The following is a 19,369-nucleotide window of genomic DNA, read 5'->3' on the forward strand; positions in this document are numbered from 1 at the left end:
AACAGACGCAGGGAACATTAACCTCAATATAAGCAAAAAGAAAGAAATATAGTCCCACCACAAATCTGAATTGGTATAAAACCACTACAAAAACATATCTTTTCAGTCTTATGCATGGTAATGATGGTAAAAGTTGAAGTTAGTTTAGGCTAAATTATGTTAGTTTTGATGATGTTAAATTCGGATATAAACACACGAAATGGATTAAAAGCCTAACCCAACCTAATCTGTCATAAAGAAACCTTGCATTACGTTGAAAAATTTGACTGGCAACGCTGAATAAATCAAAGGAGAAAAAAGGTATTTCGGACATTCAACTGGTGAATTTCCGAAATATCTTTTTTCTCCTTGGATTTAGTCAGCGTTACCAGTCAACTTTTTCAAGTTGATGCAATGGCAACAAATTCAAAATTTTCGACAAGGTAATATATCGTCCATTTTACTGCAGAAGAATTTTAGGATTAATAAAAGGTTTAAAAATATATTTTCTTTTGTTTCAAGTCCCAAAGTGTATTTTTTACTATATTCATTTCTTCGATGCACATTTCAGAAAAGAAATCAATCTTAAAAAAACAAAATGAACATTTTGTTATGCCGCGGAGAGGCAAACTTTCTGAACTTATCATTAAGGGTTGTCAGTTTCTTCTTTTTACTCTCTTTTTGAGTGGTTCAGACTTACAGAATTCATTCAAAATTTGGTGGAGGGCCCTTGCCCTCCTTCTAAGTGAGGACTTTAAGCTCGGGGCGGCTTCATTGGGGCGAAGGAAGACAAACTCGTAACTAGTTTGCACCAATATAATTTAATCCTACAGTTTACCATATGATTTTAGGACCTATATAATTTTATTAACTTGAATTGGCGACGGTTTTTACATCGATTTCAGTCCATTGAATATACTAAATCAAATGGAGGAAAAACAAACAGGACTTATGATTGGCAAAATGGGGACATTTCAGTAAAAAAACTGACAGTGCGTGACTGAGAATCTATAAGTTGAGACTTAACTATCTGATTTCCAACGCAATTTCAAAACGTAAGATACAGCCTGATGAGATTATGATATTCTATTACACACACTAAAGCCTACTTAAGATTTTTAAGACTTTAACGGACAGGTGGTCATTGTCAATAGTAGCATTCGGTTGATCAAATTCCTGATTTTCTGACTTTTTTTTTCAAATTTTAACCAATTAGTTAAAAAGCAGTATAATGCGCTATCAAGGTAATACGGCCATGTAAAGGTAAAAACGCGAATAAACACGAAAAGTTACTTTCTGAGTTATATACACCACTGAATTCAGCTCAAAGAGGCGAATCGAAAGGTACATGAAATAATGTCCTAATAAAACCTCTGCAAAGATTTGTTTGGCAAATCTGCAGCATTTTCCCCCGTTTGCCAAAGTTGAAAAATCGGTATTTAGCAGTGTCAGCGATATTTGGCATGTACTTTAATTGCATAATTGGAAAGAATACTTTCTGAAACCAATCCTAACAACTTTTCACTTCAATCCTGTGTCTAGTCTGGCGCAATGGGTAGGAAAAGTGCCGCAAAACTTGAGAAACCTTGAAGACGATTTTCTCATAATAATGAAGAGTGTATCTATGCGTCTTTACATTTGGACGGCCGAATAGGTGCTGTACTTTGAACAAAAGCCTAATGTAATTATAGCAATTTGTGGCACTAAACTCAAAACTCTTGCCAAATTTTCTAAGGACTTTTTAGACCTCAACCAGTTCATGAAGTCTTTTTCAGGGCTTTTCTGGTTCCACCTTGATACAGCAAATATTACACTGATTGGAAGTCAGTATAATGACCTCCACTTGGAAGCGAAAGAACGTACAAAATGTTTTGACTTTGGAAGTGTAACAATGAAACAGCGAAATACTCACCCGGGGCGTCTAGCACTACTCTTCAGTTTTTCTGCGTCTTTTGATGGTTCAGAACCACCAATAAAGACCTCTACCTATAAAAACAAAAAAAAATCTTATAAGAAACCACTAGTATGGTCCTTTATTTCTTTTCTTTTAAAAGTGCTATGTCATCTGACCAAACTTAATTAGGTACACTAGCCTAAAAAAAAAATCTGAGATATGTGTTTTGGAGTAGCTAGGAAAACTTTCTAACACCACCTTCTAATTTTGAAAATATATGACTTAAAGCCTAACCCCTGGCTTCATCTGAAAGAATATGTATACACAATTCTAACTCATTTACTAAATTAATGAAGTTCCTTCAGGTAGTTGTAATAAACCAAGGCAAGAACGGAGTGGGGGCTAACAGGGATACAAGCAAGAGTGTATCCAAGATTTTTGCTTGGAGGGTGTTTACAAAAAACAACTAGAAAAGCATCAAAATTTGTTTATATACATTGTTAAAGGTCAGACAAATATATATATATATATATATATATATATATATATATATATATATATATATATATATATATATATATATATATATTCACCTCTTCAATGCTTAGAAACACACAGAGCAATATTAAGGTTTAATAATCGAATTTTATTTTGCATCTGCATACATGATCTACAAACCCTATGAAGGGAGTATAGGTTTTGATGTAGATCCTTAATCTTCCTTTTACTAAAAACAAAAGCAAAGTTACTTCTGTGGAACGAAGGTGTTTAGCTCAGATAAAGCCAATATGGATAATACACACAATAGTGTATCATCCATTAATGGTATCTACCATGGCAGATGCATTCCCCCTCCCCAATGTAGCCAAAGCCTACACACAAACTGCTGATTCTGTTGATTTGCAATTAGCTTTAAAGGGTAACACCTCAGTACTCAGACGCAAGTTATGAACAAAATAGATCTTTCATAAACATAGACGGTAGGTTCCTTATCTTTAATTAAATAAAAAAAAAATTTTTTTCAAATTAAAGTAAGAAGCAACATTAAAAAAAAAACAGAAATTATTCTGTATATGAAGGGGGTGCCCTCGTTTAATAGCCTACTTTGCTCTTCACCAAAAGTTTTTAGCATTTAAAAATAGCTTCCTATTCTAATTAAATGGCCCTTGTGCTTCAGATGTTGATTTAAAAAAAAATGGGAAAAACAGTCAAACTTTAGTATAAAGAGCAAGGTCCAGTAAAATACATCAAGGACCGTCCATGCGTCAAGGAGGGGGAAACCCCTTGCATTATATTTATATTATACCTTATACCCCTTGCCTTAAATTTGCCCCCAAGGAGGAAGCAAATTTGTCTTATTTTTGAAAAAAGGAGGAAACCCCCCTAAAAGTCTTATAAGTTTAATTAAAATCACGCAATCTGATTCAGCGTATCAGAGAACCTTAGTGTAGACGTTTTAAGCTCATATCGGCAAAAGTGTGGAATTTTGTATTTTTTGCCAGAAGAAAGATCACGGATGCGTGTTAAATTGTTTTTTTTTTTTTTTTTCTTCTTTTATTTTATCCAGGGGTGATCGTATCAGTCCAGTGGTCCTAAAGTACCACGAGAGGAATCATTGGAATGAAAATTAAAAGTTCTAGTTCCCTTTTTCAATAACCAAAACAATTGGAGGGCAGTTAGGCCCCCTCCCCCGCTCATTTTATTCCGGAAGTCACCCGATAAACATGTTGAGATAGCCATTTTGTTCAGTATAGTCGAAAAATCTAATAACTATGTCTTTGAGGATAACTTAATCCCCCACAGTCCCTGGGGGAAGGGTTGCAAACTGTGAGATTTGCCCATTGTTTACATTTAGTATTGGTAATTGCGAAGTATACAGATGTTTTCATGGGGAATTTCTTCTGGTGGGAGGGGGGACGGAGTGAAGGGATTACGTAGGATGCTCTTTCCATTGTGGAATTCTTCATGGGGGAAGAGAATTTTCCATGAAGGGGGCGCCGGATTTCCCAGCATTATTTTAAAAACGATCAGAAATTCAATAAAAAACACAAGATGTTTCAACTGAAAGTAAGCAGCAACATTAAAACTTGTAAAGAATAGAAATTATTACGTGTATGAGGGGGTTCGCCTTCTCGTCGATACCTCGCTCTTTATGTTAAAGTTTTTTTTTAGTACTTTAAAAAGAGCTATTTATTCTAAATAAACGGCTTTGTGGTTCAGGGGTCATTCTTAAATAGTTAGAACAAAATTTGAACTTTAGAATACAGAGCGAGGTGTTGACGAGGTGGCGAACCCCCTCATATGTGTAATAATTTCTGTTAGTTTTAAGTTTTAATGTTGCTCCTTACTTTCAGTTGAAAAAACTAGTTTTTTTATTTAATCTATAGATAGGATCTACAAACCCAATGAAGGGAATATAGGTTTTGATGTAGATTCTTAATCTTCCTTCTAGTAAAAACAAAAGCAAACCTTCGAGTTACTTTTGTAGAACGAAAAGGTTTAGTCCATCTAGGATATATGAATATGGATGATACACCAAATGTCATAACAGTTGCTAAGACATGACATAAAGATAACACTGACATGAAAATAATACAGTAAACCAAAAAATGCTGTAGCCATCAAATTATTATTGACAAGGGCTACCTAGAAAAGACGAAGAAAACTACATAATTGGAATTATTTTATGAGGTAGGCTTTTTATATATGAGCCATCATTTTCCATTGGCATATTCCTTATATATAGTACCAATGGGCTAATTTTCACTCAGTGAAAAGAAAGACGTTTTTGTTTTGTTTTTAAAATCGCTTTTACAATATAACTTTTATTTTATTTTATTGACTGTGGAAAGTAAAACCATTAGGGTATTAAACGTCTGGGTGACGTAATTCTGACGTCTTAGATAAGAAAATTTTCTTTTCCCGAAATTAATTAAGGCCCTAGACGAATTTCCCAAAAGTCATGACATATAAAGATTTTTTTTTACACAAGAAAACGAACAATTATCATATTACCAATAATCTAATTAAACGAACAATAATCACGAAGTAAAGCTCGGTCCCTTGGTATATAAGTTATTATTGCAATTTTTTTTGCCGCAATGCGTAGAATTTAATGCGAAGCAATTAATAATCTACTATCCACTACAAAGTTATCAAACGGGAATGTCTTTCCCCAAAAGCTTGGAATCAAACGATTTGTCAATAAACGAACTTCACCTATTTATGCACAAAGCTTTCAACCTTCAGGGGGTCTGTTATTTTAGCCACCAGATGAGTTTTGAAAAATACTATGGGGGCTGGGAGGGGGAAACTAACTTTCTAAAACAAACTTAAGATCTAGATCGTTTTTCACAAAACGCCAACTTCACCTTCAACAGGTTCCAGTTGCTGTAATGTTGCCAGTACAAATACAGCCGTTTTCCCTTTCTCTGAGTTAGCCTGACATAGAACATCTATGCCAAGCACAGCCTACGGGATACATTCATGCTGCACTGCAGAAAATTGATTTAACTGTTAGTAACAACAATAAAGCCATTTGGCAGCTGAAGTATATCAAAGGTTCTGAACACACATCATAGATAATAATGAAAAAACTGATACATTGCTTTGCTATATACATTGAAAAACATACACGTGCTTAGGGAAGAAGGTAAAGGTGGTCCTCCATAAGGTTTGTATGAACTTTTCCCCCTCCTAACATCATGAGGCATATTGTGTTGATTTATAGGCAATAACACTACAGCCAAAGAATATGGGTTACTTTCAAGAGTGAGAACTGGCGCCAGTGTCAGCAAAAAAAACTTCAACGCCATCTACCGTTTGGCGACGTGGTTTTTTTTAGTGTAGGCCTACTAATAGAAATAATTAAATTATTTTATATAGTTATTATTAGCGTAACCATAAGTGTCTGATCTCACTTCTTTACAAAAAAAAACGATTACAAGGCATGAAAAATTCTAAATCCACCAAATGCTAGATGGCCTTGATGGTTTTTGTCGACATTAGCACCAGCTTCCACTCTTATAAGTTACCAATACTATTTGACCACAACCATAAAAGGTTGAAACTTTTTGAAAATACTGAAAATCTAAATACAAAAAGAAATTCTACAAGCAGTTCAACCCCCGTGCAATTGAACCCCCGTGCAATTGAACCACCGTGCAACTGAACCACTGTGTAACTGAATCATGGTGCAACTGAACCACCGTGCAACTGAACCCTCGTGTAACTGAACCATCGTGCATTTGAACCACTGCACCGAATCAGGTAATTAACCTTTTTAAAACCAAACGATAAGCAACTACGAGCGTAGAAAATACCACAAAATGAAAACAACAAATATTGTTGTTTTAATATTAGATAACCCCATTGCAGAAGTTTCAGTTCCTTTTTAAGTTTTTTTGATTTGTCTATTGCTTACAGATGGTATTTGTCATTGGGAAACATACGGAAATTTTTTGCGTGGGGGTTTTCTGTATGATTTTTCTTGAGAAGAAAGTATTTGCACGGAGGGGAGGGGGCAAGATTTACACATAAATTTCCCTTTTCCACTTCCCTTAGAACTTTTCAATTGAACCAAAAAATAACACGACTCAAAGAAGATTTTTAAATTTTGAAAACCATAACTTCCGCGAGGGGCGTATTTTCCAGGTGATGAGGTTTCCGTGGGTGGAGGTGGGGAAGTTTTCCGCGGGGGAGGGGGTAAACGCTTAGAACCGTAGAAAGTGACAGGGTAAAGGGAACCCGAATTAAACAATAAAATTTAAACGAACAATAAAATTAAAAACAAACAATAAAATCGATGAAGTAGTTGGTGTCATGTAGGTTCATGGGGCGGGAATCGCTTTCTTTGGTATAACTAGGCAACAAAAAGTGGGATGCTATTGTCTTGTACACTTCAGAAAAGCGATCATAAACAAGATGAATCTGGGTGTCTTCTGCATGAAATTGCTTGTTTAGGTCTTCGATATACTTGCAAAATATACGCCAGGGAAGCAAAGTAAGCCTTGAAAACCAGTGACAGCATATTTTTTTCGTATGGCAGTGTCCTTCCCCGGCTTGTTGGCTTCTTTAAAACTTTCCGAACGGAAGAATAAAATCAAGCAATCCCACTGCTCCAAATATCGAGCTACAACGGTTTGTCTAGACAGCAATCGAGTTGCTATATGTCTAAAAAGTTTCAATTCCATAAGCTTTTGCAACTCTTAAATTTCACTGGCCCATTTCAGGCTGCGACAAATATAGCCGTATACATCCCGACAGAGATCTTCCATTTCTTTTGGCAATTGTTTGTCGGCAGCACTAGCACATAGGTGAATGGAATGCCATGAGCAACCAAGTACAAATAAACTTGCAGTCTTCTGACAGCTTCGCCAGCATACCACTCTCGCATCATAACTGACGCATTGTCTGTGGCAAATCCTATTAGGGTTGCCTTTGGAGTTCCAATTTCTCGAAAAAATAGTTTAGTTATGGCCGGGTAAATATATATGGCTGTGTATTACTGAACTTCTATATGTCTCAAGAAGGAGTCTCTTGCAGAAAAACTGTCTTCTTGATCAGCAGCATTCAGATCAAGATGGCGAGCAACTATGATCAGGCTCTTTTTGCAACTCAAGTCTGTTCTTTCATCAACTCTTATCGAAAATTTCTGCTTCTTGATGATTTCGCACAGATCTTCCAAACCAACTTCGCCAATAACGTCGTTCACGAGATGTGCAGCTTTGGGGAAGCCACAGGTTAGGCTCTTTGCAATATTAGAGTCAGGAAAACAGGTCTTTAGAATTTCTTTTATTTCATCCATGATGTCAATAGCGACACTGTGACGCGCAATAAACCTAAAAAGCACAATTTATGCACTTTTCACCTTTTTATCTAAAGTCAACTTTTAAGTGAATTAAAAAAGAAATTTCTAAAATTTAAGGGCAAGCCTTTCCACAAGAAAACACTAAACAATTCTGAAAACGACTAAAAAACATATTTACAATATTGATTTCAACCATTAAATCTAACTTTCACCATTTCTAAGAAATAATCAATATACTATCGACGCTCCTAATGATATAATAGGCCTATGTTGACTAAATCTTACATTCCTTGTAGATTTTCTCATTGCTTAATGCGATTGATGTTGCTTGTCTTCTGTTAAATTATACTCAAGAAAAGTTACCTATGAAAATTATACTGCATATATACAAAACGAATAAAACCAAAATGTGCCGGAAAATTTAGATTGTGCAAAAATTTTTTCAAACGTACCACATTGTACCAGGATCCCTAAATTGTACCAAAAACTGTACAACTGTACCGCGTTGGCAATGCTCCTCTGCCGTAGTCTATATTTGAAATTCTGAGTGTTGTATATCAGTTATTATACCCCAAAAGTCACGCCGAAAAGTCAGCGGCGCACCACCGAAAAAACAGTGGCGCGCCGCTGAGCTTGCATAAGCGCGCTGGCACCACCGCTGATTCTTACGGCGGCGGCGTCACTAATACACCACCGTTTTTTTTTATCTCTTTTTTTCTTATCGATATCGACCCCAGGCTTCAGCCGTCATACTGGCTAATCTGTTTCTTAAAGATAAAAACTGTCACCTTGAGCTCGCCATGTACATCGATTCGTAGGAAGAATAAGGTGAAATTTTTCTTGAAACAAAAATTCTACCTTCCACTTTAAAATTCTATTCATTTTTCTTTCTGATGTTTCGGATGAAAAGAAGTAGGTAAAAGAGCATTAGACTTCATCACTCGACCACTTCTTTCAGAAAAGTATTTTGGAGGGTTATTCAGTGTTGATAAGAGAAGAGGGTAACGGCACAGTTTAGTTCCCCTGTAGTGTAGGGCAAAGAGGCCCTACGGTAAAGGTCCAGATTAGTTCCCCCTGATAAAAACAGCTTATTTCAGCAGACACAAAGAAGAAGCCCATTTGTAGCGTTCTATGGGACCCCAAGGTCCAATGCTAGTATGGATTCAGATGCAAGGTATGCTCTTGGCAGATATCTTACGTTACTGTGTGCACAGGATAATCTTTCCTTCAATATTCTAAATGGAATAGGCTTTTCATAGTTTTGAGGTTCTGAGGTTTGATTTGAGGCTCTGAGGCACCAACAGAACCAATTGCGAAAAGGCTCTTTTCATTTGCTGGCACTGAGACACTGTCCATAAAATAATACTCCAACAGATGAACGGTTAGGATGCTCATTCCCTTGCAGAACAGGAAGAGATCAACCTGACAATCCGGCGTCAGGATAATCTTTATTTCTTGTTGGCTGCTGAAGCCAACCGGTTGAATTTATTTGAAAATGAAAATCAGACATTAACCTTCCGGAAAACATACAAACATCAGATCCCGTGGTTGCCAATTTACGCTCGTCATGTTCTGGCTGTACCAGCCACAAGTGCACCAGCTAAACGGCTTTCTAGCATGACAGGTTTGATAGTGACTGCAAAAACATCAATGCTACCTCTAAGTAGAGTAAACAAACTCACTTCTATCAATGACAACAATAAACTTGTTCAGTTTCATCTCCATATTAACTTTCTTGTAACCGTTGATTTAAAATTGTTGATGTTATTAGGTCATGGTATATGACTTGTATACAGTGTTATTTTGCTGTTGTTATTTGTGTTTTTTCACTTCCTTTTCCTCTGTATTCGATAAACAAAAGATGTCAGAACTTCAAACTTTGAAAGTTATACACACGTTAGCCCATATCGCTAACAAGAAGAAAATGACTAAACACGGGATTTTATAGGAACGATGCGATACTAAAAATAAACACAATATAGCTTTCCTTGGGTCTAGTGCCTAAAAAGGAGAATTCTACTTGGTCTGATAGACGGTGAACGTAAACACTTTCAACACCGCCCAACAAATTCCTGTTTGTCATATTGTTCTTGTATGTTTTCAGCCAACCAGCTAAAAACCATTACTAAAATCAAGTTGAGGTTGAACATCTTGGTAAAATGGCATTTTTTTTTTTAATCGGAAAAATCGGCGCACCAGGGCGCGCAGCCTGTGAGAAATTGGTGGCTAGCCATCAATTAAAATTTTCAGCGTGCCTGGCGGCGCGCCGCTGCCAATAATAAATCCCAAATTCACCACCGTCATGTCGGTGCGGCTTCGGGGGCTATCAGTTATAGTCAGAACCTGTTTTACCAACGGGCTAAAGACCCGGATTGGAACCAGTGATAACAAGTGCAAAATGCTATTGAGAGGAAATTCTGAGATGGCTCAGCTTAGAAACTATTGAAAAGATATGTCAATATCCTGTCAGTTTTAGAAGTCATGCTGCCACATGGTATGATACTGCCTGTAGTCACTGTCTGTAGGCCCAAGGAGCATTATTTATCACAAGAAATAATCTCATAAAAATATAAACATCTCTTCTTCAAAAATCATTTTGACGTTTTAGACACAAATCTTAAGAGCTCATCTTTTCAGGGGCTTATTTATTTATAGGGTTTATTTGTTCGTATTTACTTTAAACAATAAAACTTATAAGAGTATGGGCAAGCAACTAAGTAGAGCAGAAACAGGAGCTAGTGTAAAAAAAAAAATCACCAATACCATCAATAACAAAAACTTCGTGACAATTTGGAAGTGAAGGAAGATTTATGTGAAGAAATACTTAAAATGCGAAAAGATTTATTTTGCGAAGAAGAGTTAAAGACAGTACTAAAAATATCAAAAAATAATGAGCCCTGAGGTGTTCATACTGCCGTGAATAAGTTTCTGAAATATGGTTGTTGTTAAGTTAGAGACAAATTATCGAAGATTATGAATTTAATTTTTGAAAATGGCGAAGTACCAAGCGATTTTTGGAAAACTTTACTTAAATTCCTTTATAACTAAGGTGATGTAAGTGTAATAATTATAGAAGCACTAGCTTTGCTTCTGTAAGAAGCAAGGGCGGATCCAGGATTTTTTTTAGGGGGGGGGGCAAAATAGGTTTATCCGATAGACTTGCGTTAGGAGCAGGTTCAATTGATGCAAACTTGCGTCAATTAAGTAAATTACACTACTTTAGACTAAGTTGGGGGGCGCACACCCCCTTCCCCTAGATCCACCACTGGTAAGAAGCAAATTACTTAGTATGATGGTACTTCTTCTTCTTCTATTTAGCAGCAGGCGGGCTTTTCAGTATAACTATTTAGCCCTTTTCCTTTTGCTTCACTCTGTGGGCTACAGAGCTACTGGCTTGATTGCCTCATATTTATTAGATATATTCAGATATCTTTCAGCAGATCTTTCGACTCTAGGAGTTCAAATATAAGATGATAGAGGTCGATTTCTATGCTCTGTGTGCAGTTATAGTTGGCTAGGCTCTTGGCTGACAGTGGGATTTTGTGGTGTTTGAAGTATTTTAACAGTTTACAAAGCAAGGTATGTTGTGCAGACGTCAGCATATTACATTCAAATAGGCAATGGTCAATTGTTTCATTATTCATATTACAATGCCTGCAAAGAGGGGACAGGGGAATTGAACCACTTGAATTAGAAAGCTTATATGAGAATGCAAGGAAATTTAGTCCATTTGTTCCAGAACGAATTCTATGATAAATTTTAGAAAGATACTTATTGGGAAAGGGGGACAGGATAGGATTAATCTTATTAAAATTAATATCTGATAGCCTCCATCGGTAAATATCTCTAATTGGGATTGGTCTCCCACTTGGCTGGTCAATATTTATAGCATTTTTTGCTATTTCATCAACCTGATGATTACCACTTATGCCAGAGTGGCTAGGAATGTACTTGTTTCTAGTACTTGTTAGACTTAGAGATGCTGCTGATAAAGTTATAAGAGAAGAACAGTGTTGTTTTATGAAGCGAAGAGGATGCATTGACTAAATTTTCACCCTTAGATTAGTAACTAAGAAGTGGCTGAATCTTCACACCCCTTGAGTCCTCAGATTGGTTGACTACGAACGGGGGCTTGATTCACTCGATTGAACAGCGGTAGTGAAGATCCTATACTTGTGTGGTATTGCTATACCAGATAAATACATTAAAATTATTAATGGTATCTACGAGAACGATATTGTTTCGGTTTAAGTAGAAAATGAAGTTCAGAAAAAAAGCCTGATAAATGTTTTGAGGTAACAAATTTACGACGAAAAAAAGAAAGTAAAAAGAGCAATATACATTTCCTTGTTCATATTGAATAGACTGTTGAAGTTTATTTGTCAATATGTTAGAACATGTTCAAAAATTGGAGTGAAAATTAAGACATTTATTTATTCTATCAGTTAAAAACTATATAAGAAAAGTGGTGAAAAATAAAACAAACAATTTTTACGGCAATGTTCTACTGCATTTTAGTATTAGCCAATTTATAGCCCATTCTTTAGAATTTTTAACCCAAATGTTACATCATTAAACTGACGTTTTGTGCGGAATTAGTGGCATTCCTATAGAAAACTACTATATGAATAGCCAATTTTTGGAAATACAAACCAATTTTTGTCCATTCTTCGGCATCGTTAGGATTTTCAACCACAATGTTAAATCATTAAACTGGAACGCTACATGAAATTGGCGGCGTTTCTGTAGAATCATATTATACTACTCAGCAGGGCCGTATCCAGGATTCTTTTCTGGGGGTGTTTTACGCAAGGAATTTTTTTGCGGGGGGGATTTACACAAAAAAAAAAAAAAAACGTATAAAAAATACGTTTAAATCCATTTTTTGACGTTTTCACGAATCAGAAAAACATTGCGGGGGGGGGGGGTCAAACCCTCTAGCTCCCCCCCTGGGTGCGGCCTTGCTACTCAGTGTTTTTCCAGATTGTGAACCAAAAAGTAAAACGAAACCTTTGAAACATAAGCAAAATATAAGCCAGCCAATGCTTTGTCCCAAATCCAACTTGACTTTTACCTTGCTTACTTACACTTGGTTTATCCTGCTGCGTTTTGGCACAAAACCGGCTGTTTTTGCATGATCTGCCACATTTCATCTGTTTTTGTTGGAGGTTTATGCGTCATAACTCGGCTGTCCTCTGCCAAAACGAAGTATCTACATTTTTCAAGTTTTCGAGAATTTCGTAAAATAGTGATTTTTTTCGTTTTCTAAGCTATAAACTGCTACTTCGAATAAAAAGAAAGGAGAACTGAACACATAGCTTATCAGAGAGGTTTATTCTTTGTATGGGTTGTCTTCATCCTCGATGAGATCCAGGCTTTCGTCGGAAACAGGAAATTCCTTCCACAATTTCCTTCGATTTGCCGGCATCATCGGACACAGCTTGCTAACATTTGAAACTTTTTTCTGGCTTTGAACACCCCTCGGAACGGAGCTGGGCTCGGGAAGCTGCTTGATATAGAATTTTTTTCTGAATAAACAAGCATTGCTTTTCCTCTCCGTCAAAATCTTGGATGAATTTCATTCCGCGGCTCGCCTTTTGAAAGCTAGCTGCAACAATTGACTGTAACTTTGGTAGGGTATAATCCTGTTTTCCAGGGGTTCTTTTCTTGGATTTCCAATCCCTGAAGTCCATTAACTATATTGCAGAAACTCCCTTCCTGCAGTTTGCAACGCACTCAGCAAAGTCAGGGAAGTCATAACATCTCCCTTTTTTTCTCATTTTCGTTTCAATGTTGCTGTGTATGCCGTCTGCTGCATTGTGTATGTGCCCTTTGGTCAGATACTTTAACGTTACAAAATGCACATAAACCAATTTTTGATGCCTTTTGAAAGATTGCGTGATTCGCGAAATCACGCAAGGGATACATTACTGGTGGTGTAGTCATGCCCAATCTTGGTTTTATCCACAAATGTGACTACAATGTAGTTCAGACATCAGATTATAACATCATGTCAAAAATAAGGTTTCCAGAACTGTCTAAAGTCTAGCTAAATCTTCATATTGATTCGTCTAAAAATATTCCAACCAATATAGTTTTATTTCAAGGAAAATGTCCTAAACTTTCTTCTTAAGAAATAAGTACAGAACAGATAAATTTACACTTATATCAAAAAATATTCAACCTTCTGAGCTCAAAATTAAAACGCATGATGTTATATTATTTTTCATCACCCATATAATTTATTTCAAATTTGTGCCCCTAAAATCCCTGTACTCGGGGCAAGTTAACTAAGGGTTAGCCATATGTATTGGTTGATCAGAACAGCCCATCACTTAATTTCAGCAACCGCACTGTCTCCGAGTGGAACGCACTACCATCAGACACTTTCAACTCAGATTCAGTAAATGTATTTAAGAACATGATTGACAATCATTATAGTGAAAAAGCATTTGATTATTTAAATTTTTGTAGATAGAGGCGCAAGCCTGTTTTCGCAATATGTTATTATTATTCTTAATTCCTTTCTAGCATGGTGATCAGCTTTGGTAAAACAACTTATTTCAAAGCCAGTAACTATTACATAGGCACACTAAGTAACTATAACTTCATATGATAATGAACCAAAGATATGACCAGCCTACAATTTACGGTCGTTATTGGCATAAACCGAATGTATCTTAAGATCTCGCCTATTTCGCCATCAGGGTCAGGCATCTCAGCTCAAGCATCATATCATCTACTGTTAGAAACATTTCCAATTGCATTTTGAATATATGTTATTATGAACGAAATCATTTTAGCCTATGGTTTGAATGACAAAAAGAATTGGCCACTGACTGAGATCCATAATCAAAAGGCCATAATTGCATTTACCATTAGTAAAACGTTCTATTCCGAAGCTTTGACTTGACGCAGTTCAACATGGAAAAAGCTCTTTCAGCAACTGCATTGCTAATAGGCATTCTAGGAATCTGGATTATGGTGACTATTCTGATGGGTAATTATAGTCACTTACTACTATAGTGAATCTTCGACTCCTGGATTTTTTCTGAATATCCAGGAGGTAAAGACTCACTCTTGTGCTAGGTTCTGACTCACAGATTTTTCACTCAAGGTCGAAAGGATATCATTATAAGGTGAAGATAAATATGTCAGACGTGAAAGAATCTGAGCATATCCTGCTCAATTATTTCTATATTCTTAATAATCTAATAATGTCTTTTGTATGTCTTTTTCTTTTTTCTTTCTTTTTCTTTAATGTCTTTTTTCTTGTGTATGTGCTCAAATTAAAAAAAGTGGAAAATAGTTTTTTGCTCGAATTTTTGCTATTTTCTTATTATTAAGTAAAAAAAAAAAAAAAAAAAAAATGGCAAATCAAATGGTATGCTTATTTCTTGACTATCTCACTACGTAAATATACTTCTGTATAAACTAATGTATTATTCTTCATATAAACTATCTTCATTCAATGAAGATAAATCCATAATTCAATCCTCTATCTGAATACAACAATTCTTTCATATGAAAATTCCTTTTAGAAATCTAGAAAGTTCACCACTGGCAGGATTCCATACACCCCTTAGGCTCTATCACTCAGGCTTTTCGGGCAGCCGAAGCGATCCAGGGGTGGGCTGCAGGGTTCAGGGTGGGGGCAGCCTAGACCCAAAATCCTGAGCATGCCAAGAACTAAGCCAAAACTAGGTCTTTCGAATTTCTGAATCTAGAAGTTGTAGACTATTCTAAATTTCTTTCAGAGATTTGGGTAAAGATGTAGATTAGTTATCCCTGTACTATAGGGTGCAGAGGCCCAACTAATAGACCCAGAATATACAAAGTGATTTTTTTATATCCTACTTTTAATAAACTTTATAGCCAATGGACTGAATTATATACAACAAAAAAAATTTGTTTTTATTGGGGGAACTAATACGCACCTTTGCCATATTAGCTAATGCACTGTTAGTGTACCTTCAGTCGTAGCGATATAATTTAATTCACGACTAAATTTTTCACTGAAAACGATAAGATAAAATCAAATTTCTATAAAAATTCAAAATTCTACGGCACTTGATCCGGTATTTTGACCATGGAATTTGGGCGGTAAGGTGACTATGGTTCCAGCCTTCCATGCGCATAAAGATTGCAACTACGTTTTATCACATGGAAAGTATTGGATTCAAAATAACGTGCGGATCGTAAAAGAAAATATTTTCTTCCCCCCAAAAAGTAATTCATGGCCCCAAAAAAGTTTTAAGCAAAAATCCAGTTGCAAAATGGCCAAAATGGCGGAAAATAAGCGAATGTGGCAACATTGATACTACTATCCGATTTTTGGCAACATCAGCCAAGTTTTAACCCATTCTTTGGAATTTTATTATTTTTAATCTGAATTTTAATCCGTCAAACTAAAATACCCCCCTGGAATTGGTGGCATTTTTGTAGAAGATTGGCATGAACTTCAATTATCACTAATTTGTTTTTACAGAATTTGGTTCATTTTCTAAGTATTTTATTTAATTTGCCAAGATCTTTCAAACAACAATGATTTAGCACAAACTTCAAATACCAGCTTTACTAAATACAATAAAGAAAAAATAAGTCAACCACTACAGTTAAGTATAAAAAAAGAAGATAAGCAAATACATAAAATGCACTTATAGAACATATAAAAGTAATATTAATCAAAAACCACTATTTCCGCTTCTTCACCGAAAGGTTCTTCAGTCTTTTTTTCTGTATTTGCTTTTCCTTTAGGCTGAAGACCCAGCATTCTCAGCATATTCTCGCCTGTAAAATAATTATGTTTATTTAAATTCTTTCATTTTTATTTTTGACTTGCTTTTTTATCATTTCTGACCTTTGAACTAAATTTTTGTGTTTTTAACCCTTTTTTAAGCACATTTTATATGAGCCCCTGCTTACGCTTATGCATGAAATATGTCCATGCATGCATAAAAAAAAAAAAAAAAAAAAAAAAAAAAAAAAAAAAAAAAAAAAAAAACGTAAGAACCGTCAAAGAAATACATATTTAGCTATTCTTTTACTATTTTTTTATAATTTCTTCTATTTTTTAGGTTATTACTGAAGCTTTTCTTTTTTTTGTGCAATAAATTCAATAAGCAATTTCTTTAGCAGCCAAAAAGGTAATTTCAGATTTTGTTGAAAAAACTCTCTTGATAGCTGGGTTAAACGCTACTAAACTTGTCGTACTGTATTGCATTCATTGGAGCATTAAAAACAGACGATTGAGCAGGAAGTGTTTAGTGTTTTCAGAAAATGAGTGTGAAAGCAATTCCACCGGGGAGAAGTAGTTTCTCCTTGCATTCGAAACACTATTACATAATATTTTAGAATAGATTTATTTAATAAAAAGAGCTTTCATAGTTTTGGCCTTGGCCGCAACTAAATAACGCTATTTTTTTTACAACATAGGTCACTAAAGTGAATTTTTTTTTTACGAACGATTAAATGCACTAACAAAAATAAGGGACGAAAGAGTTCACGAACCGATTTGTACGGCACCAGGGGGGTTCAAGATGGATTTTGATTCGGGTATTCACACGGTTAGTAAAAGGAGGTGGTAGTAAAAAATGGTGCTTCTCACATACGAGTAACGAATGTCCAAATTTTTACGAGCATTAGTTCGTATCGGCACTCACGGAGAGGTGGAATTTTCAACGAATCAAGAGCGGACTCATAAGACACGTGATTTGGACCGAGTATGATTTTTCTTAGCAAGTTTTTGCACAGTTTCGATGTCACTACTTAGGTACCATATTCAGTATTGTGCACTTGTGGGCACCAGACTGGGCATGCGTAGTCGAATAATGGCCACACATAACACAAATATGCCAGTCTGAGTGAGTTAATGGTTTGCAGAGGGGTTGTAAAACCTTCACAAGGAAATTATATATCGCTTCTCGACACATCTTGAATAATTTAATTATCTTTGGTTCCACTGGTCACGCTCTTTTTTGATGAGCATATATACTTAGTAACAAGGAGAGATACATTTACTCACGAAAAATATATTTTAAATTAACAGGGAAAAAAGAGGGAATATTTTTTTCTAGGATTAAGTTATCAGGGCGAGTTGATTAACAAAACAATATCAACATTCCTTAGGGGTCAATTCAAAATAGTGCAATAAGATCTCGATACTTAACTTAAGTACGCGTCCAATTAATTTTAGTCTATTTTTAACGCAGAGAATAAGGTTAAAGTCAAACCTAGATCTATTCTTCCAAACTTTTTTTTTTACTGTGAAAAACACCCTGAGCCTTGGCTATTCTATTTTTAACATCTTCACTGCTTCCACCAGTTTTACTAACAAGCGAAGCTAAGTGAAGGTAAGTGAAGCTGTCCACATGATCAATCTTTTCGTTACTCAATGTCACCTTTTCATCTCCACTTATTCCCAGCCTTAGCGACTTAGGCTTCTTAATATCAATTTTTAAACCTATTGTAACACCCTGAACTCGCGAAACCTCTAAAAGTTCATTCACTTTGCTCACACTTTCATCAAGGATGCTTAAATCCTCAGCACAATCTAAATCCAAGAAAGTTTTTCCTCCCCATTTGATTCCGTGTTCTCCCATTGCCTGTCCTGTGCTCTTTAAGACAAAATCCATCAAAATGATCCATATGAAGATGATAGAACAAAACTCTGCTTAACTCCTGATTTAATACAAAACCAGCAGCTAACCTCATTTCCTACCTTAACTGCAGCAGTGTTATTTCAAACAGTTCGTGGTAACGAACTGTAAGTAAAAAGCGACGCGGCTCAATAGTAACCGAAACTCATAAAAAGGGAATTGTGATATCAATAGCTATATCAAAAGAACCGAATTATCATGCTGATTCCAAATATATAATATTCATTAAGTTAGTGCTACCCATCATGTATTTGTCTGGTACACAATACAAGGATAAGACCTTCACCAAAGCTCTTCGATGAACAGAATCAAACACTAGCTCATAATCTATAAAACTGAGGACTAATGGTGTTTGATAACACAAGTACTTCTCAATTATCAACATAAGATTGAAAATTTGGTCGACACATCCTCTAACTTTTCTAAAACCACACTGTTCTTCTCTCATAACTTTGTCTACAGGATCTCTCAGTCTAAAAAGTATAATATTACTAGGTAATTTCCTACCTACAGAGACCAGGCTAATGCCTGGTCTCCAGATAATTACCACACTCACTCTTATCCCCTTTCTTATACAGTGGTTTCATTAGAGTTTTACTAAAATCGCTAGGTACTTCCCCTTTTCAAACATCATATTAATAATCTTCAATAGCTTATTTCTAACCTCAGAGCTACCATAATTAAGAAACTCATTTACCACACTATGAACAAATGAGGCCTTATTATTTTTTTTAGTCCTTTTATTATTGTTGCTAATTCTTCCTCACAAAACAAATCTTCCTTCACATCCAAGGCATCACACACTTTCATTTTCCTCTATATATTTTCCTGCAACTCGTCTTGGTTTAGCACATTCCCACAATGTTCAGCCCATCTTTCTTTAACTCTTTCCTTATCACTAACTGTGGCCCCGTTTCCATCTTTAACTGGGACAAGTCCAGATTGACTATTCCCTCTCAATTTATTAACATGCCAGTACAACATTTTACTATTATGCCGTCTAGCTGTATCTTCCAGATGCTTGGTAAT

At 35.7% G+C, this 19,369-nt stretch overlaps 1 protein-coding gene across 3 annotated transcripts in view; it reads right to left on the minus strand.

The window, feature by feature from the left end:
* Positions 1 to 16,150: 16,150 nt before the first annotated feature.
* LOC148948351 (uncharacterized) overlaps positions 16,151 to 19,369 on the minus strand; it is a 95,878-nt gene continuing 92,659 nt past the window's right edge. For all 3 annotated transcript variants that reach the window (XM_089094301.1, XM_089094302.1, XM_089094303.1), the window contains exon 19: positions 16,151 to 16,472. In XM_089094301.1, coding sequence (XP_088950427.1) covers positions 16,363 to 16,472 — 110 coding nt within the window. In that variant the 3' untranslated portion in view covers positions 16,151 to 16,362. The remainder of the gene's footprint in view (positions 16,473 to 19,369) is intronic.

Source organism: Artemia sp. Qi Xiang Cuo, chromosome 9, assembly GCF_049724085.1.
Source record: "Artemia sp. Qi Xiang Cuo chromosome 9, ASM4972408v1, whole genome shotgun sequence".
In the NCBI taxonomy this organism is placed as follows: Eukaryota; Metazoa; Arthropoda; class Branchiopoda; order Anostraca; family Artemiidae; genus Artemia; species Artemia sp. Qi Xiang Cuo.